The sequence below is a fragment of the Telmatherina bonti genome (assembly GCF_933228915.1).
Source record: "Telmatherina bonti genome assembly, chromosome: 13".
Taxonomy (NCBI): domain Eukaryota; kingdom Metazoa; phylum Chordata; class Actinopteri; order Atheriniformes; family Telmatherinidae; genus Telmatherina; species Telmatherina bonti.
The window spans coordinates 20,982,917-21,008,666 of record NC_136611.1 but is presented as its reverse complement, the minus strand read 5'-3'; the positions used below and the strand labels follow the sequence as shown (position 1 = coordinate 21,008,666).

The following is a 25,750-nucleotide window of genomic DNA, read 5'->3' as shown; positions in this document are numbered from 1 at the left end:
GCCCTCAGCAAAATGAACATCAAGTTCTTAGATCACTGATGACTTACATGGTTGAAGAACATGTTTGTAGTTGATGAAAAGGACTCAGCAAAGGCTGCACATAATGAGGACACTGAAACAAATGTCACTCTCCAACAACATCCGTAAAGTACTCTATAGATGTGTAGTTGAGAACATGCTCATATATTACATTTCAGCTCAGTACTCCTGGTGCAGCATTGCAGAAAACAAGACTCTGTAAAGGGCAATATGAGGAACTGAGAAAAAAAAAACGTAGTTGTCTGCAAGGCCGGATTATCCAATGGGCATTATGGACACAGGCCCAGGGGCCCATGCCCACTTGGGGCCCAGGTAAGGAAAAGACCAGCAGTTTGGACATAAAACAAAATGTACATAAAAGCCTCCAGTGTGTTACTACTGGTACCACTGACTGAGAGATGTTAGAAATGTCATTTCACAGTGTATCGTTCAGAATTTTCACAATGTTGGAGAGGGGAAGGGGGCCCCTGGAACACTCTGGGCCCAGGGGGTCTCTGCACTTTTAATCTATCTATTGATGCAGGACAGTCAGAGTTCTTAATGTTGACCTCATGCCACCTCTGCACATTATCTCACCAAGGAATGCTTGTTCAGTGTGTTTTTACTGTGAAATTAACATGTTTTAAACTATTTTATTGTGTTTATAGACTGATTTTATTTATTATTTATTTTCCTGGTTGGGAAAGATGATATTTACTTTTGTTTGTGTTACATTTGGTTGTGGATACATAATGTGGGTCCGATTATGTTTTATTTTGAAAATACTGGAGCGGAAACATTTCCTTATTCGTGGTAGCGATGTAACGCTGAGCAGCCTGCATTCTGTCTCCCGCACCTTCCTCCCAACCCAAAGACTGACGAAGAAGCTCTATTCACCCGGCTTATAATAAGTCCCTAGTCCTGTGTTTATTTTTCTTTTAAGTGATGTAGTAATGGCGTCTGGGTTTGGGAAGATAGTCGTGGGTACTTATGTGGAGATAAAGCGTAGTGATGGTAAGTTTCCCCCTGTCTTCTGTGTTTTCCCGTCGCACTAAGTTGTTTTGGGATCTTTGTTGCTGCGGTGCTGTTGAATATAACAACCGTTGTTCCTGGTGCAGAGTGTCGTGTTAGCGTTAGCTGCACCGAGACGCCTTTACCGTCAGGGCAGAGAGGTCCGCCGTGGCCTTAGCGTTTGAATGGGCGCTTACCTTTGTTAGCAAACGTATATGGGAATTAAAACGTTTTTATGTTACTGTAAATTGATATGGTTTATATAATTTTGCTGATAGCATATGCTGTCAGTAGGAGTTTAACAAAGCACAGTAATATCACCACTGCAGTACTATATCATTATCTCAATTTATATATTTATGACAAGAAATTAATCTTTTAGATTTGCTTGGCACGCTAGCTAAGCAAGTTAGCCGACTAATATTGGTGATCAGAGGCCACAGACTGTATAAAAGACCGACATTAGCGTTAGCTTATATCTAGCTAAACGGCTAACATGACTGTTTCCCGGCTTTGTAGCAGCAGTTAGCCGGGCTGCAACTTAACCATCATCATCATTTTTCTGAACGACCTAACAGTAAAAGAGTTATAATATATACAAGGAGCCAACACATGCATCCTTATGGAAACCATTGATTATGTTTGATTAGATATCTTGACTATTTTCAAACGTTGATTTGTCATGTTATGCTTTTATAAAAATCAAAGACAGGCGTGTCCCAAGATCTTTCTCACACTGGTCTTTGTAGACATGGATCATGTGTTAGGATAGGGCCATGCTGAATAAGATCTTCCTGCTTTTTAAATGGAACAAGTTATACATAATATATAATAATGCTTAGATAACGACAGAATGAAGATAAGCGAGTGTAGCATTGCTTTTTCCAGCTTTGTGCTTATAACCCCAAATCAGCAAAATATTGTGGTGGAAAGAAAATTAGATTACAGTTCACTCTCTTTAACTTCATTTATTTAAGATCAACAGATGAGTTGACCGAAATGAAGAGACTACTTCTTCCATAGTCTCTTAAACTGGCAGGTTTGCTTAATTTCTGCTGGTCCATCAAGGACAAAGCCACACCAAAGTTTCTTAAGTGTCCCAATATATTTAGTTATAAAGCCATAAATGGTCGTATTTGCTACCAGAATACTTGAAAATAAACCTTTAAAACTACTGTTGGAGGTGTTTTCACCACTGTACTAGCAGTGATCGTAATAACTTAAAATCTCCCATCACCTCAGACTTTGTTATGAGCCTGAAATCAAGGATGAGATGTGAATCAAATGTACAGCAGGTCACGAGAGGAAAGCTATTTTGTATGTCAGTTTTCTGCTACTTACTATTGTGTCCAGAGCAGGGATTTTCCTGTCTCTGGGGGTTGGTGACAAGCTGGTCCAGATTCAAGCTATTAGCCACCACCCCATCTGTTGCAGCCAGCTCCCTGGATTTTGCCAGGACTCTCACTTGCTTTGACTGCTCCCTTTCCCCCCAATTTCATAGCCATGCTTGTTGAGAACAGGATCATACGTGAAATAATTTTGAACCATTTAACAAATAATTTTCTTATATTTAGTTGTCAATTCTAATAAAATAGCTTGTTTATACTTGTACTTATGAATATTCCTTGATTTAATTTTGGAGGGTATTTTGTCTTTATAGGTAACTATTTTCCATATAGAAAGCAGTATTATTGCTCCATAAGATTTTGGCTTTCACAGTATATTAATACAGAGACTGCCTAGTGCATAAAAGTTGTCCATCTGTGATATCTTCATATGCTTTTCAATTAGTGATTTTGGCTTTGCAGAGAAACTGGTGCTTGAAGACTTTGTTTCACATGCTTAGTAACGCTTTTAGGACCACATCTTAAGCCCCTTCAACTACTGGGAGGTATGGGCATACCCACTCAGCTCGATTTTTGTAAAGTAGGACACTATAGATGGTTATTCAGTTACAGAAAGTCAGCTATCAGTGACTGTAAGACAAGCTAGTCTGTGTCTGACTGTGACTTTGTATGTAAGCTTAAGAAAAAGCGGCTAACCATCCATTGAATTCACAGTGAAGTGCTACTCATCAGTCTATCTGGAACATTTAGGTATACTATGTCAGCCGTAGAACATATGCTGTCCACTTGAAACCTGAGGCTCTGGTTTTGGTCAAAGGATTAATGAAAAGACTAAGGAATTGATGAGCTAACCAAAAGATGAACAAATTGAACTACCATACTGGTTATTGGTGATCTATCCAAATACCAAATATCTGTCTTGAGTACATATGTGTTATATGGACATATTTATCTGTTTATTTTAAAGTTGAGACAGATAGTTCAGTCAATTAAAAAGAGTTTTAAAATTAATCTGGCCAAAACTGAACAGAGAAAAGATAACAGACCATTTTAGGTACTTTCACAGAGATGAGTTCTGGTCAGATTCTGGCTTCTAGCTTGATAAATGTTGTCATGTTTCCATTAGACCAGCTGTCAATATTTTATGGTGCACACAAATATCTGTAATTTATGTTAAAAATCTTGTATTGAACTTTTGAACAACCACATGGAAGAAAGATGTCAAGTTTTTAAGCCTGCAGGTAATGGTTCTCTGGCCGATCAATGCTATGAAGTGTTCCACTATTACCTTAATGTTTGGCCTGACTTGTTGAGCATGTCTGTGCTATACTGTTGTATTTTATATATTTAAATTCATATTATGTTAACATAAGAGGAGATGAAATTATTTTTCTGTCAAAAATACACAAAGGGGAATCTTCTTAAAAGGTGCTGCACCATGCCCTGCACTTTGCTACTCTATGAACTAAAATCTATTTTGCTGCTGCATAGATATTTAGTGGCAGTTAAATGGGTGGTACTTGTTAAATTCTCATCATTTAGGTTTTGTAGACTGTGGTTTATACCTGCACTTTGCTGTGTACTCTGGGTTTTCTGTCTCTGATCACAAATTGAGTTTGTGTGCATCAATAACTTCACAAAAATGTGTCTTACATCCAGAGAAAGGAGCTTAATTGACATGTCAAATATAACTCTGCAGGAATATCAAATTTTATCATTTAAAAAAAATGAAATTTCAAAATTAACATGTAAATGGGTTCTCATTCATAGATGCTAAGTTTTTGTACACCTGACTAATTCTGTGGATGTGAAACAGATAATGATTGATGACATTATTGTATTTTTAATCTTGATATAACCAGGCAAAATCATTAAAAACTAATTCTTATTTGCAATCAAAGCCTGCAAATAGCTTAGCCCCCCCCAGAAAGCTTAGTACTGATAATTTGGTGGAGGATGGATCAAGACATTGTACTCCAGAAATTTTTCTAATAAACACATGCAGTAAATTTTGAACTGGTGCTCTTTCCCACAAAAAAAAAAAAAAATATCTACCTTATTTATTTTATTCGGAGTTTGAGACATAAAGAAATAATATTTTGGGTCTATTAAAGTTATACTTTAAATATGTTGCTTATCTGCTTGTAGTTAATTTATACTTGTGTTAACATTACTCATGTAAATTTGTTTTGTAAGTGCTCGAAGTCGGTTATTTATTGTGAACAGCAAAAAACCTCTGTATTTTACACTGTAAATAAATACAAACTTGTTCTTATGAAACTTTCAGCGTAATGCCTGAATATGTGCACGAGTTTAACCAGTGACATAAACACTGCACCTCAGAAATGTGATATAATCAAGAAATGACTGGTACTCATTTGCTTTGCTACGTTATGGGATATTATTATATATTTTATATTAATACACAAGCTAAATTAGTCAAATGGTGGGAGGCTCATATCAATATAGTGAGTCATGATAGTTATATACCCCTTGACTTTTCCTGATAATCTGAGTGCACGAAAGGGGAAGTGTTTTTTCCCCACTGTTCAAAGACAGTACTTCCACATTTCCTGTGCTGTAAAATATTTGTGTAAAACCATTGCAGACCAAATCAGTTATATGTTCAGCAGTTAAGAACACTGAAAGCTTCTTTACTTGCTTGCACCCAGTGTCTCAATAAATAATAAATACTGGAACATGGTGCTTCCCGCAGCTGTTAAGGGAACTTTCAGTGTGGAGTCAAATCCACACAAGCAAAAATAGGAGGACTGAACAGACTTTTTTTTTTTACAGCTGTTGCAATAACACTGAAGAAAAAGCCCTGTAGGCTATCATCAGCCATGGTTGATCATTTCTCATTATTAGACCTAGTGGTAAGAATTTACAAGGGCTAGTACAAAAAACTTAAATTCCCATCATCACAAATAGCAAAGAGTCACAGATTTCTATTTTTTAAAAGGTGGTCTGCAAGATTTTTTTACATAAATCTTAATAATCCTGTGAACTAAAATAAAATGTCACAGTTGTGCTTGTGCCATAGAAAAAGACAAAAAAGTGCAAATTAATTCTGAACAGGTGCATTTTTAATTTTGTACCTTTGCACCAATTAAAATGTATTTAATGCATTTAATTTTTTCTGCTATCTAATTATAATTTAAAAATGGACACGCTGGACCATGTTGCTATTCATCAGATAAAAAAAGCATTTTTACTGTATAATAAAACAACTTGTTCTTCTTGTAAAAGAAAAAAAGGGATTTTCTTGTTGCTTTGATGATCTGATATTTGACTTTTCTTGTCCCTGTCCTTTTCACAGGACGCATACATCAGGCAATGGTGACCTCACTAAATGACGACAATGAGAGTGTCACCGTGGAGTGGATTGAAAATGGAGACACAAAAGGGAAAGAGGTAAATTACTATTTATCACCTTTTATTTCCTCTCAAAGCACCTCAACCAGGAGCTGCAGTTGCTTTTATTTTACACTGTAGTGCGTAATACATCCCGACACTTCCCGAGCTGCTGTGATTATGCAACTAGCCTACATGACGTCATACAGTCACACCCGACATCATCTTCTCCATACTAATGTGCATGTGCTTACATCAGCCGCAACTCTAAAAAATCTTGAGGAATATTAGAAACATTTCAAGTATATGAGAAGTAATTTTTTCAGTGTTTTAATTGAAATCTATCAGCCTTGTGCGATCATGCTATTAGGTTCAGACAAGGGTGCTTATACATGCACAGGCAAACCAGTATTGTTATTATTTAAAGAAAAAAAAGCACAATTATTAAAAAAAATCAATTGATGCAACATTTTAAAGTGTTAACACCCCTTTGAGTTTGTTTTTAAAATCAGCATTGAGTCCAGAGTACAGAGAGCTTTTAAAACCAGGACAAGTCATCACAAGTTCCATTTGTTCTTCTGGGAGCGTTTCATGACAAACAAGCAGACAACAAACAAACAAAAAAACAAGTAGAATTCAGTAATCCAGGATAAAGCCGGGCTTGACTGGGCATTGTCATAGCTTCCCTGTCGAACTGGTTTCACATTTTTAAAGCTTACCAAAGGAAGATTAACCAAAGCTTGGCAGACTGCACAGATGTGGACTAAGTGTTACTTATGTTTAACACTTTATATGTACAAACGGCAAAATAATTATACATAATATAATACAACAAATTTCTTGTATTTGCTCAAAAAACAATTGTACTTTATGCTGTGAAATTGAGCTAGAAGTGTACACTACCATGACTGCTATCTTGTACTACATTCAAAAACATGCATAGGTAACGTATTCCAAACCCTGAAAGTTGGTACCACTCATGCAACTTGCTGTCTGAAAAGGCCAGAAGTTAGAACAATCAGAGTTTTTCTCAGTATGTATACTTTGTCATCCATCAAGTCATCTAGAAATGGGTACATCATTGTGAACAGACATTTTAACACCTGCAGTGATTCATGCCAGGCGTATTTGGTCATATGTAACATCAATATAGACAGTCTTTACATTGCTCTGACCTTACTAATTATTGTATTAATTAGCTTTTTCATTATCAATTTGACACTAATTGATATAAAAAATTCGATTAAAGTTTAAGTATGGTTATGGTATTTTAATTCTGGATCATCATAAAAAGTAACATCTTTAACTCCAGTGTTTTCCTCATGGGGTTCCCCCAATGTTGCAGGCTATACCTGTTTGGTCTGCAGGGTAGATATGGTGGGCATTGCCCTTATCTGGGCAGCTCCTATTGGTGGCAGCCTCTGTGGTCATAGCAGCTTCTTTATGTGCAGTTTATGTTCATGCAAAATAAGATAGTGTTGGAGGTGTTAGTGGGGTGAGCATACATGTTGTGTGTGAGTATGGATGAGTGCTTGCAAGTGAGAGAGGTTATGATTAGGTGTCTTTTTAAATTAGATAAGCAAATGGAAATTGACCAGAAAATCTTAGCTTAATTCACTATTTAGGTTTTGTGAAACAGTCTTATAGTCCTCTTTAAACTCACTGTTTCTAAAACAACTTTAAAAAAAATTGTTTGTTTAGTAGTTGAATATTGAATTAATGTTTATATTTGACACTTAAATATTATTTCTACCTGTCTAATGCTGGGCATTGGTTGTGATAGTTGTGAATGAACACAACTCTATATCTGGACAGATTGATTTGGAGAGCATATTTGCACTAAATCCAGATGTAGCTCCAGATGAAGAGATTGCCCCTAGCCCAGAGACCCCACCCCCACCTACTCCTACATCTGTAAAGATCAACAAAATTGCAAAGGTAAGTACTGCTCTTGTACCTTGTTGATTCAGGTAATTTAATCTTTATTTATTTGTGCTAATGCACAAAAATGTCCTCCCAAGGCACATTACAGACATGATCAGTTCAAGCTCAATCAGTTCAATTGTGATCCAAATGCTACACAGTGGCACAGTGGTTAGCACTGTGGCCTCACAGCAAGACGGTCGCTGGTTCGATCCTTGCAAGGTTTGGATGGTGGATTTTCTGTTTTGAGTTTGTATGTTATCCTGGGGTTCTGACCAGGTACTCCGGTTTCCTCCCACCGTCCAGGTTAATTAATTGGTTACGCTAAATTGTCATAGTGAGTGTGAGCGTGAGTGGTTGTCTGTCTCTCTGTGTGGCCCTGCGATGGACTGGCAAGCTATCCAGAGTGTACCCTGCCTTTTGCCCAAAGACTGCTGGTCCATTAAGATGGGCTTAATGCGATTAAGCTGTTGGAATACTGAATGAATAAGGAAAGCTAATGTGTCTGGTATGTGTACATGGTATGATTTCTTAATAGAAAAGAAAAGCTGTGTAAAATCCTGACTCAACATTTTTAATGCTCTGTTTTCTGCAAAGCATGAAGTTGTGACTCAGTCCCTGGAACTCAATGTAGAGTCTGGATAATTCTGGGTAACCAGTAAGAGTAAGACTGTGATGATATGCTTTTGTCCTGATTTGATTCAATTCCAATTTTTTGGTTGCCAATTTGGTTTAAATTGTAATTCTCACATTTCTGTGATATTGCTGGTTTTGGTGGTTTGAAAACAACAACAACAACAAAAAAAAAACTGTATTATTGTCACTTTTCTTGATTTTAATTAGGAAAAAAACAACACAGTAGCCAGACCATCATTCTGCTGCTATAATGCCCAAAAAGACAAGTAAAAATATCAATTAAAAAAAAATAAAAATGACAAAATTTCATAATGGATTATTTTTATTTATTTGAAAAAAATCAATTTTTTTCACAAAAAAATATCAATCTTAAAATTGTGAATCAAAAAATCCTGATTTTCAATTTGACTTTCCCACCCCTAGTAAGCAGCTTATCAGTCCTGTTGAGTTCACTGTCTGCAGTGCCCAATGGAGTAGTGCTGGGACTGTCTGATATACCAGAGCTGTCAAATCTCAAATTCAGCTTTGTCATTTTCATTGAGTACATCAGCTTGTTACTTGAGACTAAGCTGCCCAACCATTAACACACAGAAAAAGCACATCAACCCTTTTTACGATGCTTTTTTGTTTTTTACTGAATCGTCAGATTCTTTTGCAATGTTGCACAATTATTAGTATTACACTTAGCACAGTCTGTTTCATAGATTAGAAAAGTGATTTATTGTCAAGTGTTTTTGTATTGACATAATACACTTTAAGCATGTTGACTACCTGAACATTACTTCTGGTCATCATTTTCATTTGTGTGGTGAGTTCCATACACACAGAAGTGTTTGTCTTGAGCTATTAGCATCTAAGCTCAGAGTGTCACAGCTGCAGCCGAAGCCTGGCAGAGATCAAGAACCCTTCTATTTTGGACAAAGAGCTTGATACATCATGTTGTGGTAATAACAGTGTGTTCCTGCCAGTTAATGGTTAAATAAAACAATTTAGGGTTCAATATAATTATGCAAAGATTATGCAGCTATGAATGAATGTTTGCTAATATTTTCAGTTTGTATTAGTAAATCAAGTTTTAATATCCCACAAGAAACATTTGCCTGAAAACTTCAAGTTTGTAAATGCTTTGGTTGCAAAATAGATTTGTATTTGTGGGTAAAAAATAGAAGTTTTTTTTTTCTTTTTCAAACATCTTGTCCTCAGATGAGAAGCACAAAACTTGACCCTGAAGTTGTGGATTTTGTCCCTGTTTTTATACATCTGATTGGATGGTGTTCACAAAAAAATGGTTGTTTTCTATAAAAGGTACCCAAAGAATCAGTCAACTTGGTGGAGTGGTCAGATATAAAGGTCTGGAGTGGTGCCTTAACTGGGATTATTTTACTGGATATTTGTTGTATTGTAATGAATTGGCACAGTTCTCTGTTTTGTTCTTTCAAAGCCAAACAATTGAAACATAAGCTGTGATGTAATTTAAAATAGGCTTCTTTTTTTTTTTTTTGCTTCAGGTTTATTGTTGAAACAAGTATTTCTTATATAAAAAGGCAGTGTTCCAGTTTTGAAAGCTGGCATGTGAGACTTTAGTATAATACTGTAATTTAACACTCTGGTATGTGAAGTATATTGAGGAGCTGCTCACATTTCTTTAAAATTCTTTGTGGTGTTTGTGTAAAAACAGCACAAACTAAGAAATTTATAATAGGAAAAGAGACTTTTGTAAACCCTACTTATCAGGCTGTTGAGAATAATCTATTTCTGTATCTCTATGGAAAGATGTAAACTTTCTCAGGGGTCACCATAAAGTGTAAAAACATTATTTAGCATGCATAGGTGAATCAATATCTCATTTTTTCTCTCTTCTTCATCTTTTTTTAGAATCGACGGACAATAGCACCTAGTAAAATTGATACTTCAGCCAAAGACAATAGAGGTTTGTTTTAAATTGTTTCAAACTTCATTTTGCACTTTTTATGGTTTAAACACATCAGTGACCTATAATTAGCCTATAATTAGTTTGTTGGGTTTTTTGTTTGTTTCTTTGTTTATTAATCTCTAAGTGTCTGTTTATCTTGCTTATACATATTAACTTGTTAGCTCAGAGGTATTGGCTTTAAGTTGACCTGAGATGCATAGGATAAAAATGACAGAGGAATAATACTGGCTATGAATCACTCATTTTAACGAAATATTAGGCAAAACTTTGGCTGGAAATGTTTTAATTGATTTAATTTAATTAATAATTTTATTTATATAGTTATTTATGTTAATATGATTCCCTTCTGGGGTTTAATAAAGTCTATTTAATTTATTATCACACTCGGATATTGTTTCCCAGTGACAGGTGGGCAAACACATTTCTGTCTTAATATTTTGTGTTCTCAGCAATTCCCACCCGGGCCAGACCACCGCAGCCTCAGCAGCCAGAACCTGCCCCACCTCCTCCAGTACAGCAGCCCACACAGCCCACTCAGGCCCAGACACAACAGCAACTACAGAATGGTAACTATCGTGTTTTTTATTTTATGATTAGCTTGAAATCTTTCAAGAAAATGCTGTTGTCAGAGAGTTAGTTTCATCCATTCAAACAAATTTATAAAAGCTAAAAGCGCACCAATTAAATGCAGTACTCATGTTGTCAAATGAATGTTTGGAAAAGTACTAACATTTAAACATCATTGTGGTTGAAACCATTTTATATATGTAGACAAGAATATGACCAAATTGTCTTACTTTTTCATGTTTTGTTGATCACATATTCATCACAGAATCCTCACATCACCTGATAACCAGAAAGGAGTTTGGACATCTTTGTATGTATTATGTGCATGTTATCCCTGCCCTCAGTGCTTTATGGTGATTCTGATAGATTTCCCAATAGACTGTGCCTGTCTTAGTCTTACAGGAAGGTTGTAAATCCAAACATCGACTCTGTTCAGTTTGCCAAAATGAAGCAGCGCTAACAAAATCCATCCAATGGGCATGTTTTCAGGGTATTAGGGAACTTTTTCTTTTTTTTTCTTTTTTTTTTTAAAGTGGGGGAAAGAAGTGCGGCTCTGTGGCAGCTTTGCATTTTCTGGGTCTGATTTCTGCTGAATCATGCACAAGTATCCACATGGAACAGCCTGCTGTGCTGCACTGTGTGTTACTCAGACAACAACAACAATCATTAATGGTCTAATAGGAAGACAGAAATCTCCCTGTTTCCCATCCTACCCCTTCTGGTAGTCCACCATCCTCCACTGTGTCCCTGTGAGATGGAAAAACCCACAAATAGTGATGGTGCTGGATTCCTCTTATACTTACTTTTCCTGGTGCTGACCCAGCTCATCATCAGATCACAGATTAGAGGAGATTATTAATCCCTCTGCTCTGATAGTCTGGGTTCTCTGGGACTGGAGCCAGCAGGAAACTGGGACTGAATTACATGGTTTTGGGCAGACTTTGTAGAGGGAGGCTGAGGCTCCAGGAGCATACCAGAGCTAATCTGTTAAAACTGTTGTCATATCTGCCAGTATATGATAACAAGATAGATTTTTCTATTTTGTGGATTATTAGGATTACTAATTGTGCAATTGTGTGATTTGAAACAACACTCATCAGTGGGTTTGCTGTACTAAAAGCTTTGGGATAACTGATTGATTGTTGGGTAATTAAGACTGTTTTATTTATTCCAAGCAGCCCTTAAATAAGAACAACAATTAAAAAAACAAAAAAAAACAAGGCATCTACATTGTTAATGACATGCTTCAATGTTCTTCAGTCATTTTGTGAGCGATGAAGCAGATTAAAGGGATGTATAAGAAGACCAAGTTGTGAACACTCTGAAAAATCCTTTTTGTTCATAAAGAGAAAGCCGCCAGTGTTATGCTGGAAACTCGGTGTGCCAGCCACTGCATCCTAGTCTGTGGTTCCATTTTCAATGCTCTGCTTTGTCACAAGTATTCAGAAGTTTGTTTCTGTTTTGGATGAATACCAGAGGCAATAAGGAAACCAGAGTGAGGAGACTGGGGCAGCAGAAGAAACAGATTGTTTAACAAAGGAGAGATCAGAAGATACTGTTTCACATAGAGAGGCTGTTGGGATGTTTATTGAAAAGTAGAGGAATTACTGTTTTTTTTCCTGATGGCAGCGAGACGGAAGTCGAACTGCGTGAAGGAGGTGGAGAAACTCCAGGAGAAAAGAGAGAGACGCCGTCTTCAGCAGCAGGAGCTCAGGGAGAAGAGAGCTCAGGTCCACCAATGATATTCATTTTTTTCTTTGTAACAATACAGTTATTAGCTTTTGATTTCCAAAGAAGTTTGTGTTAAAATGACTCTTTAATATTTCTTCTTATTTCATTGTCAGGAGGTAGACACCACCATCCCCAACTATGAGATCATGTACATGATCCGTGATTTCAGAGCAAGTCTTGACTACCGGCCACTGACTACCTCAGATGTGGTGAGTAAAAGAGAACATCCTTCTACCATTTTGTTGTTAATGCAGTTTTTTAATAACAATATGAAACTGTTTTCATTCAATGCACTGACAAGATTGAAGAGCACAGAATATGCGTTTGTGTGAGGAAGCGTCCACTTAACAAAAAAGGTAAGAGAACCTCTCCTTGTTTTGGGATATGTTTCTCATTTTCCACCAAAGTTGTTTTATAATTGGAAATCTTTGCTCTTCTTTCTTGCAGAGTTGGCCATGAAGGATTTGGATGTGATCACCATACCTAGTAAAGATGTAGTGATGGTTCATGAACCTAAACAGAAAGTTGACCTGACCCGCTACCTGGAAAACCAGACCTTCCGCTTTGACTATGCCTTTGATGAGAGCACAACCAATGAAATGGTTTACAGGTTAGTACCTTAACCACTAAAGCAGAGTTTTCTATGTCTTTAGCTCACAGAAGTTCAGTTTAACTTTTTTTTTTCACTTTTTGACAACAATAACAAGCAAACATTAAACATGGATAAAATATAGTTAACATCCATTGCAGGCTGTGCTTAAATTTGTTGGACATTATTCCTCATAGCTTGTATTTATTTATTATTATTACAAAAGATTAAATGTATAGCTATACAGAGCCATAGATACTAACCAGTTTTTTTGGTTTTTTTTAAAAAATTTTTTTACATTTGATAATTAATTATTTCTTGTTCTGCAGGTTCACCGCCAGACCTCTTGTGGAGACCATATTTGAGAAGGGCATGGCCACCTGCTTTGCATATGGGCAGACAGGCAGTGGAAAAACACATGTGAGTTTTTAATGTGACTGAGAAAAGCCAAACAAACAAGTTTTATGTATTTCAAGTGTATTTTAATAGTTTTTATTGAAAGTTGTTTTATATGTGGATATGATTAGAAAATAAAGTAGTCATAGTCATCTATTCTGTATGTTGCACTGTATTGTAGACTATGGGTGGAGACTTCTCCGGGAAGAACCAAGACTGCTCTAAAGGAATTTATGCATTAGCTGGTAAGTTACTGAGAAATCATTTCCACTTGTCTTTTAATGTCTTCTTCTGATTCATTAAACCTGATTTTCAGTCTTGAAATCTCTCATCTTGTTTTTCTGCAGCCCGGGATGTATTTGTCATGTTGAAAAAGTCCAATTACAAGAAGTTAGATTTGCAAGTGTATGCAACCTTCTTTGAAATCTACAGTGGAAAGGCAAGTGATAACTAATACAGTTGTTTTATTATTTGTGCACTCAAATACAGCACTGCTCATTGTGGACTGTGTGTTTTGTTAATAGGTGTTTGACCTGCTGAATCGCAAGGCTAAACTGAGGGTGCTGGAAGATGGGAAACAGCAAGTGCAGGTCGTGGGGCTTCAGGAGAAAGAGGTGAAGTGCACAGAGGATGTCCTGAAACTTATTGAAGTGGGAAACAGCTGCAGGTAAGAGAGGATTTCGTCATTCAGGTTGTTTGTGGTTCAAAAATTTGTTCAGTCCAAGTAGATATATCTTATGATAGGATATGCTTTCCACCTAATATTCCCTGTATGTTTCTATTCTTATCAAACGTAGAAAAACGTTTCATTTATTAAAGTGTTTTTTTTTTTTTTACTCTATTCACCAGGTTTGTTTAATGTGTGTCATCATATCACCTTTGTCTCTTCTAGAACATCAGGGCAGACGTCGGCCAACGCTCACTCATCTCGCAGCCATGCTGTGTTCCAAATCATTCTTCGGAGAAAGGGGAAAATGCATGGCAAGTTTTCCCTCATCGACCTCGCGGGGAATGAGAGGGGGGCGGACACATCGAGCGCAGACAGGCAGACACGTCTGGAGGGAGCTGAGATTAACAAAAGCCTGTTAGCCCTCAAGGTCTGTGGATATGGTGGCTCTGTCTTTGGTGTTTAAGTTATTTTATTCTTTTTTTATTCTTTTATTTGCTAAAAGACAAACATAATGCAATTCCAAATATCATTGTTTGTTTGCCACATATACATCTCTCTCCTCGCTTTGCTTCAGGAATGTATCAGAGCTCTTGGTCGGAACAAACCCCACACTCCATTCAGGGCCAGTAAGCTGACTCAGGTCCTCAGAGACTCCTTCATCGGGGAGAACTCGCGCACATGCATGGTCTGTTTTAATCTCTAATTGCATTTGTCATTTTGTTCACATGACTATATTTCTTCCATATATAATGACCTAAAAGGTTTTGCGTTTCCTGTTATAGATTGCAACCATCTCTCCTGGCATGACATCCTGTGAGAACACACTCAACACACTACGCTATGCCAACAGGTGGGAATACATTGACCTTCTGTGGTGACTTTGAGAGTGTTGATGTGATAAAAGAATTAACAAGAAATTAGAATCCGCTATGAAACAGTAGCTTCTTTATTTCCATTATTATACCCAGTGACTTTAGATGAACATTAGCTATAAGAATAGTACTGTTGTCAGTTTCTCTGCTTGCTCTCATTAGTTCTCTCTGACTTTTTTACCTTCCTCTCCTTTCCTGCTGTGTTTCCTACTTCTCTCGAATCCTTTGCCCTTCTGTACGCTGGTGTGGCTGGTGCTGCCATACAGAGTGAAGGAGTTTGGGATTAGTCCATCAGACATCCCCTTCTCCCAGGGCGGTCAGGGAAGTCGCCCTGAGCACTCACCAACCAATACCTTTGAGTATGATGACTTTGCTGCCACCTCTCCCAGCAGGTTAAGCACTGCTTGTAGCATAATACTGCATGTACTTTCTGATATTAAAAACACCCATCTGTAAGCTCATTTTCTGTCACATCATTCACTGTGGAAGTCCGTTCTATTTTCTTTTTTCCTTTATTCATTTGTACATTGTGAAAAGTTTGTCTTCACACCTACTTAATTTTCTGTTTTTCCTCATGCTCAGCTGCTAGTCAAATCCTTTTCCTTTTTAACAAAGTCCTGAAAATATACTCCATCCATCTGTTTGTTTGTGTGTTTTCAAATGCATGGTGGTTCAATACATGACTTTAGCTGTTGGTTTTGCATCAAGGATGAGCGCTTGTTTGAGCCAACTCACAGCAGGTAATCCCTCTTACACTCCAAGTCTCAATTAATAAGCGCTGTACTTGGATGTTTGGGACATGGCAGTAATCCCTCATCAGCTCTGTGATGCCTTGTTAAACACAAGCTCTGGCCATACAGACTTCAGCTAGAATGATAACTTGTACAGTTTAGAGGGTTTCATTTATCTCCCTGCATGATGCCACTTTTTTATCATGATGCTCTGATAATGTACAACTTATGTATGCAATTGTACAAGGGCATATTGAGGTCACTGAGGGAGAAAAAGTGATGATGATAAAAATTAAATATAATTTCAAGATAAGTCGAATCAAGATTACCACATGGACCTGTAAAATTAGTACAAAATGAACTGGTAGTATGTTGCCCCCAGTTGCATGTCCATCAGACAGTTGCATCATTTCCTAAACTTAGTTTCACATCCTGTGGATGTTCAGCTATATTACTGAAATATTTTAACTTTATCCTCAACATTTCAAATTTTATTCTCTTCTCGCCATGATCTTATTCTTGAAACTGTCCATTTAAAAAAATACCCCTCATTGACCACAATATTCTGTGTTTTTGACTCCATATGCCAGATAAAGCTGCAGTCTTGTTCAGTCTGCCTGAATTGGTTGTCACCAGTTTAGTGTTCTTTCGCTCGGCAGGGTGAAGGAGCTGACGGTGGACCCCAACCAGGTAATAGAGGGTGGGCGACCCAACATTCATGCTGTCAACCAGCTGGATCTTTTGGATGAAGATTGGTTGAGTATCTCCCCACAGAGAGATGACCTCAAACTGCTCTGTGAGCAAAATGTAAGGACAGGTTTTTATGCTACTTTCAACCCAAACTTTACTTGAAAATATTTGCTTTTTGCATTACGTGCAACATTTGCTGTTATGAGCAATGACATCAGTAAAGGCTGCATGTTTGTTTGTGTTCCTTGCTTACTGTATGAATGTTTCCCAGGAGGAGGAAGTGTCTCCACAGCTCTTCACCTTCCATGAGGCTGTGTCTCAGTTAGTGGAGATGGAGGAACAGGTCCTGGAAGACCACAGAGCTGTTTTCCAGGTAAAACTTAAAAAAAAAAAAAGACGCACAAATCTTTTTTTAAAAGCACTCCAACTTCAGGTCACCTACCATTTTTTTTTGGTCCATGTACATACTGACAAATGCCAATGTATAGCATTCGGTATGGACAGATTGTACGATTTGAAAGCTACTTTAACAGTTATGTATGCTGCATTTCTGAGCAGGAGTCCATCCGGTGGCTGGAAGATGAAAAGGTGCTACTAGAGATGACGGAGGAGGTGGACTATGATGTGGAGTCTTATGCCACTCAGCTGGAGCAGATCCTAGACCAGAAAATAGAAATCCTTACTGAGCTCCGGGGTATGACTGAAGCACACACGCGCACACACACACACTTTCCTATTAAATCCAATCGGAAAGTGTGTCCAAACTTTTGACTGGTACTATATATCAACACAATTGATAAAGCTGCAGCAAATATATATTTTTCTGCTCTTCATTTAGTCATAGCTGTGATTTTAGTTAGCTTTTAACACTGATCGGTGGCATCTTGCCTTTTTTTTCTCTCTCTCTCTCAAACAGATAAAGTGAAGTCATTCCGTTCTGCGCTTCAGGAGGAGGAACAAGCCAGTAAGCGAATCATTTCCACGGGGCCACATGCTCTTTAGAAGCTGATGAAGTTTAAGTGGGACATGCATAAACATAACCACTAGATGTTTGGCACAAACCTAGCTGTCACTAGCAGCTGTGAAAACACAAATAAAAGGACGGTCTAACATACCAACAGGCTCAAGGATTGCATTTGTTATGATCACCCTCCTAACAGAACTGGCTCTTCATTCACTATAATCTTATTAGAAAACAGGAAGGTTAATAGTCTTTCCTTTCATTTAAGCTTGTGTTTTTTTTTTTTATAAGGAATGTTTAGTTTTCTTTTCCTGTTAAATTATTTTTTTCTTTTATACTTGTTTATACCTCTTTTAGCTGGATATTTTTGACCTGGTTCAAGACTTATGTATTAATTGAACATGTTTCAAATTGTATTATAGTACTTTGATTTATGGTTGCTCTGGCTGACGTCATGCATGTGCACTCTAATAGCTTATGTACACCATTGTCTAGGAGTTCCCAGTTGGGATTGTGAAGGCATCTTTCATTGTAAGTGAACTCTTTTCCTTTCCCTCTGAGTTTTAACCAGTCTGGAGGAAATTTTCAACTGCATTGTTCTTCCTCTGCGTTTCTTTCCTTGTTCCCCCGACAGGTTTTTACATGTAGTTTGTTTCAATTTGTGCCATGATACTAAATGGCAACCGTCTAAAAAACTTTTACTTCATGAGAACATGTTTCCACCCATTAAACTCTTTATGAACAGAAACTAGAGAGAAATACTACTAATAAATGTATAGTGAAGACAACTGACCTACTGTTGGTTATGTTTCTCAGTGTTTGCACCGGATGTAATGTTGAAAGACATAATTAAAAAAAGATGTTTCATTAAAATGACCTCTGACTATTTTTCTTAATAGATTAACCTCCACCACAGCTTCAAGTAGAAAGGCCCCAGAGCTCTTTGTGTACGTCACATCAGGTTTAGTCTTGTTGTATCTGACCTATTCTGAACAACTTTGTAGTTAACAAATTTCTGTTTTGAACAAAGTAAAAATAAGTTATTCTAAACTACTGTAATGCTTATTCAATGTACACATGTCAGTTATTTAAATTAAATACTGTTGCATTACACTCAGGCCACAGTGGGGTCTTCTCAGTGTGGGTCTTAAGTTTATGCAGCCTACTGAATATGTTGGTGAATCTTAGTCATCCAATGTTAGCAATTTACTTTTGGAAAAGATGTCTTTATGATGTCTTCATACAATTAGTTAAAAACCTTTCAACTAAGCAAGGATATGAGTAAGACAGGAACAGTAAAATAATTTTGTGGATGGGGAAACATCACTTCCAATGTTTCCCCATCTTAAAACATTGCAGATGTGATATATTCTATTGGGTAACCAAAGAGTGACACTTTAAACTGCATTGAAATAGATGATTGATAAAGTTTATTTAAGTGTCATACACTTGCATGCCCAGACCCACTAGGCTTAGATTACACTTAATGTTGTAGCTGAGAACAAATCATAAAAGTACAATTATTTTGAGTGCATTGAAAGATCTGTTATTTATTTCAAGAAATCACTTGTTTTTCTCTTATTTTCAATGTCAAACTCTTGCAGTCAATATGTAGCTGGTAAGTGTCCATGGGTCAAAAAGCACTCAATATGAGCTAATTAAAATCATTTAACATGGATCCAAACACTTCACTTGTAGAAATGCAGATCGTTCCACGTGAACTCCATATGAGGAGGTATACATCTGACACCTCGTGAAAACAAGAGTCATGACCGAATCTTGTTGGAGCCCTCTTATTTATGAAAAGTGGATTCCTGCCGAGTTGAATGCATGCAGCAGCCTGGGAGTGACGAAAATATCCAAAATTAAAGGTGTAAATTTGCATTTTGTTATTCTTAAAGATGAATTCAGGCTGTTCAGTTCTAGATGTTCAACTTACACCATGAAGTCATCAATGTCCATGGACCTGGCCCTCTTTTCACTGAATTCAGCTTCTTGCAAAACAGTCTCAATTTTCTTGCTGATGCTGAAATCAGCTGGAACTTCCTGTCAAGATGGAGTGAAAACTGAATTAAGCAGCAACATCTTGGGGGGGTTCCTTCCCCTCTGATTGGATGAGAAATTGAAGTGGTCAAAGGGATGCAGACTCACCACATTGTGCACAGAGCAGTGAATTCTGTAGTTCTTTTCCAGCAGCTGCTCCACTGCAGTGGACCTGGAAATGAGAAGCAGATTTAATTTTTTTCCTTGACAAAACAGTTTGAGGTCTGTGTTTATAACAAGCAGTTTCTTACTTGAAAGCAGCACTAAGTGTTTTGTTCTTCCGAACAAAGGCTATTCTGACCAGGCCATCCCACTCCTGTTAAAAACAATGGCAAGGACAAAATGTAAAAATTATGGCTAAATATTTAAGCATGGATCACTAACAGTCCAACCTCACCTGGAAATTAACTGGTGGAGGAGGATTTTTTGGTTCTATCCTCACAACACTTGACTCCACTTTAGGAGGAGGCCGGAAATTATTCTTCCCAACCTAGTAAGGGGTAGAAGAAACATCATTACAAAGACAAAGATGCCGCAATATAGAAGACATTTTTAACCACCTGTAGACTGGCAGCTTTTATACACCACACTGATGTGAAGAAAAAAATGTCAGCGGAACACAACAAATTTAATTAAAGACTGATTTCAGAGACGTGTCTGATGGGAAAATATCAGCTTGGTTCCATAAGGTGAAAACACACCGGCAGTGACTGCTTCTTGCACGTGCAGGAAACATACAGGAAGCGTCACAGGGCAGCTCTTATAAGACCACACAAACAGAAAACAAACAACAGTCGAAAGAAGCTCCCCTAATAAGATGTACGTTTTTAAAATGCTGAAAAGTTTGTCAGTGATATGTCTTAAAAACAACCAATGATAGCTGGACGGTCATCGTACATAATTTTTTATGACATATTTACTGTTATATTCATACATTTTTAATCTAATAAGTAAAGGAAAGATGCAGATAGGCTGCAAGATTACAACAGCAGATGGTATAGTTCTATCACTTAGCAGGATTAAACAAACTTCACTTATAAAACACAATCATTTCCTGTTTCCTAAATTCTTCATATTACACAGTAACAATTTGGCTATTTAAGTTTTCAGCCACATTGATACATCAGTTTTACGTGTCTGTGACATACCTGATGAGCAGCGTTTCTGATGGACATTATGGTATGATTGTAGGCTGCATAGCTCTGGTTACTTCTTAACCCAACATGCAACATATTTTCATCATTATGATATGTTTGACATATATTATAAAACGCTGCTGACACAGCAGCTGTGCAGTGGAGGCCAGGATGAAGCAGCACGCATAGCTGATTAAAAAATGTGTAGAGGTTTTTTTTTGTGTTTAGGAGCATCAATGACTGAAAACAGGACAGTGAGCAGATGTGGTTAAAGTTTCAGAGATCTCCACTGCACCACAGGGTGTTTCTTGTAATAGAAAGTAATGTGACACCTTCATTAGATGGTCAACACGGGACAGTAGCTGCGTGTTGATGGACAGCCTGCAGTACAGCTTGTCCCCCGGTTTGGCAACCAGTCGCATAGCAAATTCTCTCTGGAACATCAGCACTGCGCATCTGAACAAACGTGAAACACAAAGAGATGCTTAACCCTACATGTAGACATGAGAACACAACTGCAGATTATTAATGAGCCTCAAATCATTTCTAACCTGAAGAAAGGTCGGTGCAACAAGAGCTTGAAGACAAATGGGGATGAAATCTGCAGAAGTAGGAAAAATTTGCTTTGAGACTGAAGTAAAGATCAAAATGAAGTCAGCTGTGTACAAAATGAAGGAAAATGTCTTTACCTGGTAAGGTAAGTTAGCCACACAGACGTCGAAGAAAGGGAGATCTGTTTTTAATACATCACCTACTAATATCTGGAGTTTTGTCTGCATAGGCCTGTTGTGGGAAAAAATGTTCAAATTAGATCACATGTTCATTCTTTTACCATTTTTACACACAAACTGTGATCGTAGATAGTTTTAGAAGTGTTCCACAGTAACATCAAATGTCCACAACATTTCAGGCCCCTCCTGATATTTTATCGGGGATCAAACTTCAGGATCGTCAGCAGGTGAGATCATGTGGGAAACAAATATTCTGACTCATTTACAGCCGCAGTGCATGTGAGCATGTCCTCTCTACTGATGTGGATGCTGTTATTCATGCTTCCAGATACTTGTATCTGTTGTAAATATGTACAGATACACTTAATTCAGATGAACTGCATAAGGATCTGCTTCTTAAACTCTGACATTTTAATGTGTGAAAATGACTTTTGTTCTCTTATCACTATTATACGCGTGAAGCTGAAATCAACATGGTACTGCCATCTTTACTCACGTGCACTGTACTCTTTTCTGAAGTTCAGCCACCAATCTACAGTCCAATTCACAGGCCACCACCTGCGAAATAGAAAGGATTGTTAAGATTTAAGCAAGTACATTCTGTATACTTTAACTTTGCACAGCTGCAAAAAACAGAGAAGCTTGAATGAAGAATAAACAAAATAAAAACAACCGAAATATAAACAGATTTATGACATAATTTCTCACTTTCTGCTTTTAGGTAAAAATAAAAGACGTCTTAGATGGAGAAGACTGAAGACAGACTGCAGCATCATTTTAGAAGGAAATGAGTATTACTATGACCCATATGAGTAAATAACAATGTCACATGGTTGACAGGTGAAACATAAGTGACGTGAGATTTCCAAAAAATGGTGGTGTTTACATTTGTTTACAAAATAATTTGTACAACTTTTAACAGAGTCCACTTGAAGTGACTTGAAGTTCTTGAGAAAAAACAACACAAAAAGCTCACCTTCTTGGCTTTTTCCAGCAGTTTTACTGTCATGTTACCAGTACCAGGTCCAACCTCCAGAACCACATCTGTTGGCCTCAGGGCAGCCTAGGACAAAGGTAACAAGATGCAACACATTACAGAAGAACTGCAAACACTGTCAGACTAAAAAACTGTGACTTTAAATTGGTCTTTAAAATACAATGGTGAAAATAAGTTTTCAGAATCCTCTGATATTAAGAAAAGTATTTGAGATTATGTAAAAATTTAAGGGTGTCTGAAAACTTTTTTCAACCACTATATGTGGTTCTGAGTACACACACTCAATCCAGAAATATGTTGGCGGTGGCACCCTCAGCGGTGATCACCTCTGCTGCACGATCAGACTGAAGTTCATGTTGGTTAATTTGTCCTGGTTTATTATTGGATATGAATATCTATTAATGAACAGTGTGGATGAAACATTTATAAAGTTCAAATTACTGTAAAATATTTTAGACAGCTAATTAGAGAATAACTGAAAGCTGCAGTTGTTAGTAAAAGTAAATGAAAATACACGTTAACTTTGAGTTTGTTCAGTTTTAGCCAAGGATGTTTTCGATTTCTTTTTCACTGCTTCAAAGTTAAATTAATTTACCAAGTTATTAATAGAGTTTGAGTTTATTATATTAAAATCTTTTACTATCATTTGATTTAATAACCTCTTAAAATCTATTTAAATGATTTTTTTTTTTTTTTGCTTTTTGGGGCAAATTTCATTATGCGATTAAAATGCGATGAATTGAGATTAATTAGTCCCACCCCTAATGAATAGGCAAATAAATAAATAAATAATGAGACTCATGATTCACACTCTGGGACATCATCAGGTTTTGTCTCTTGTCACTTTACAAAGATTTTACTATCAACATTTTGTTGTTTGGGGGCAATTCTGCCTTTTTTTCCTGCCCAATGAACTCCCATCTAAAATATCTCTTTCATTCTGCTTTTGTTATTGGTCGCAATCATCAAGCAGGAAGGACCCAGAAACCATGTACACCCCATCCATCACACACTGCCTCAATATTTTACAGGTGAATTTTTGTGCTTCTGGCTCATTCTTATGAAGATTTTCTTCTTTATAAAAAAAATAATAAAGGACTGTGAGCCTTGTGTTTAAACTGTTATTGTATATAAGAAGGGTATTTTCACCATTTCTCACACACAGTTTAATTTATATCAGAATAAATCCAGTGTGGGAAGGAAAAACCACAGTTGTTGTTTTTCACTTGTGGTCTCGCTTGTTTCCCCATAACAATTTTTACAGTGTGCAGCCTGCTCACTCTGTGTAAACCTCTAAAAGATGCTCTTTTTATTGTCAATTACACTCTTCTTTACATCCCTTTTAATACCACTGTGCTATTTCATTATTTTTTTTATTTGATACAGCTATGCGGATAAACAACTTTGAGGTTTCCTAATGTTCCCTAAACAATCTGTGACAGCAGAGCTGCATTGTTCGAGTTTCATGTCATTTTTTAAACAAGCCAAGCCAGAGTTGCTGGTTCAGATTTATTTCACAATAAAATATTTTGTAAAAGAAAGGTGATTGGGATCAGGTGGTACAACATTGGGTGTATGCTGACATATCTTGGCATATGTAATTTTAAGGGTTTCTGACTAATCCCTCTTTCAGTATTAACATTACACTTGTATCCTTTATTTACAAGGCTTCATCCTTGTCTGGCATTTTTCATTTTGCTAAGCTTAAAAGCATGCTATGTTTTTTTTTTTTTACTGAAGTCCTTATCACATCTGAACTATGGAAATAGTCAGGACAATGTGAAAACCACTTAAAACTTGTTCAAATCAGTGGAGAGGGCACCCTAATAACTGTATTTGTGATGGTATTAATGAAAAATATATTATGTTGAACTACAACATGAATCAGTGGAAATCAATACTCAGGTCATTTGAAAAGGGGCTGAAGAAGAAACTCTTACCAGCACACACACAAACTCAGTGAATACTCCAGATGATTAGCAGTTAACTTCAAATATCATCTAAACCCATTGGTTTTTGGACTTTTTGTGAGTCCATAAAAAATAATGTAGACCTCTCTCTAGATAATTTCAGGCCCACAGGGAGTGATGGATAAAATCCACCATACTGTTTTGTTCACTTCCAATATTCCCTTGATGCCATTCCTATTATTAGTGAATCTCATATGAGTTCAGAGCAACATTTAAGCTTTCAAAAGCCAACCTGATACTAAATAAATTCATTTTAAAAAATTAACTCTCGATTACTTTAAAAAAAAGAAAAAAAAGGGGAAATCTCCAATGGCCATGTCTCACCACCTTTACTGAATTCTTTTTATGTATGGTCTATTTCATTTACTTTTTTCTATAAGGGTGGGTGGCTTTATTGAACAATAACATTTATTCAGAGTTTTAAAATCTTTTATGCTTAATATGTTGAGCATTTTAATGAATAAACAGTTTGAGTACTTCATTTTGGTGTTTAATATTTGTTTTTAATTGGTAACTTTACTGAATAGTTAGGGAGTAGTGTCCTGTTTTAATGTCTTCCTTGAAGAGATGTCTGTAAACAAAGTCTCCCTAAAATAAATAAATAAATGACTTTGGTCACACTGCTTTGCATATTAACTATCACCATTCAGAGAACCAGAGTAAGTCCAGTGCATCCCACCTTTTCGATTATCCCATTGACAACCAAAGGATTCTTCAGGATGTGTTGCCCAATGCCAGTGTTAAACATGATCCCTGCAACAGATAGTAAACACAGCACTTCATGCTGGACTTGTGTCATATAACAATAAAAATTAATGGCAGAAATTACTTGATTCCAGCAGACTATCAGTCATTCTGATTTTTTTTTTCCAAGCAATGGTTCTTGCACGATTGTTTGAGTAACTATAACCAAAATTATATCTATTATCGGGACAATTGTTATCTGCTACATATTGAATCACTCTGTTAAAGAGACTTTATAATGCTTCAGTGAGATCGTGGTTGTGTACATATCAATAACAAGATGTACCATTTCAGTATTATTTATCTATCAAGAAGAGTCCTTATTTGACTGGTACGTTTCAACATGAGCTAGAAATTTCTTAACCCTATACCAACCTAAATAATCTCTTTTTCACACACACATATACTGTAGTATGATTGGCTTCATTATGAGGTCTCTCTCCTCTCCCACCAGCTGACTGTTATCAATGCTAACACGCTAAAGCTAAACCCTCCTTGTAGGAGCGTACCTTGGTTCTTCACTTCTTGGTGCTGTCTGCTTTTCTTCTCTGCCTTTACCTTCGGCATGTTTACTTGCGTTTAATCCGGTTATGGGGCCAGAAATTTAGATCTAAAACAAGACTCCAAAGTTTTTCAAGCTAGACTGTAAACACGTGTCGCTGTTTTTCTTCTTCGCTGACAAGATGTCAACAGCTTTTCCC

At 36.9% G+C, this 25,750-nt stretch overlaps 2 protein-coding genes across 4 annotated transcripts; one reads left to right on the top strand and one right to left on the bottom strand.

The window, feature by feature from the left end:
* Positions 1-894: 894 nt before the first annotated feature.
* On the top strand, positions 895-18,250 carry kif2a (kinesin family member 2a). 3 transcript variants are annotated; one of them, XM_079251812.1, is made up of 21 exons: positions 895-1,032; positions 5,695-5,789; positions 7,545-7,667; positions 10,164-10,218; positions 10,671-10,787; positions 12,418-12,518; positions 12,633-12,728; positions 12,821-12,875; positions 12,967-13,129; positions 13,438-13,528; positions 13,686-13,749; positions 13,852-13,943; positions 14,029-14,171; positions 14,397-14,601; positions 14,749-14,859; positions 14,957-15,024; positions 15,313-15,438; positions 16,437-16,584; positions 16,739-16,840; positions 17,026-17,161; positions 17,384-18,250. In XM_079251812.1, exons 1-21 carry the CDS (start codon positions 972-974, stop codon positions 17,467-17,469), a joined length of 2,238 nt encoding a protein of 745 aa, XP_079107938.1. In that variant the 5' UTR covers positions 895-971; the 3' UTR covers positions 17,470-18,250. The 3 variants fall into 3 exon arrangements, with proteins under 3 accessions (XP_079107938.1, XP_079107940.1, XP_079107939.1); XM_079251814.1 differs by lacking the exon at positions 15,313-15,438 and adding an exon at positions 11,054-11,098; XM_079251813.1 differs by lacking the exon at positions 15,313-15,438.
* Positions 18,251-18,900: 650 nt separating this feature from the next.
* dimt1l (DIM1 dimethyladenosine transferase 1-like) lies at positions 18,901-25,712 on the bottom strand. The gene is made up of 12 exons (XM_079250954.1): positions 25,559-25,712; positions 24,985-25,058; positions 22,315-22,401; positions 21,835-21,896; positions 21,297-21,390; positions 21,159-21,208; positions 20,940-21,063; positions 19,869-19,961; positions 19,723-19,787; positions 19,580-19,643; positions 19,368-19,474; positions 18,901-19,268 (listed from the first exon to the last, which is right to left on the bottom strand). Exons 1-12 carry the CDS (start codon positions 25,614-25,616, stop codon positions 19,226-19,228), a joined length of 921 nt encoding a protein of 306 aa, XP_079107080.1. The 5' UTR covers positions 25,617-25,712; the 3' UTR covers positions 18,901-19,225.
* Between the last annotated feature and the right edge of the window lie 38 nt (positions 25,713-25,750).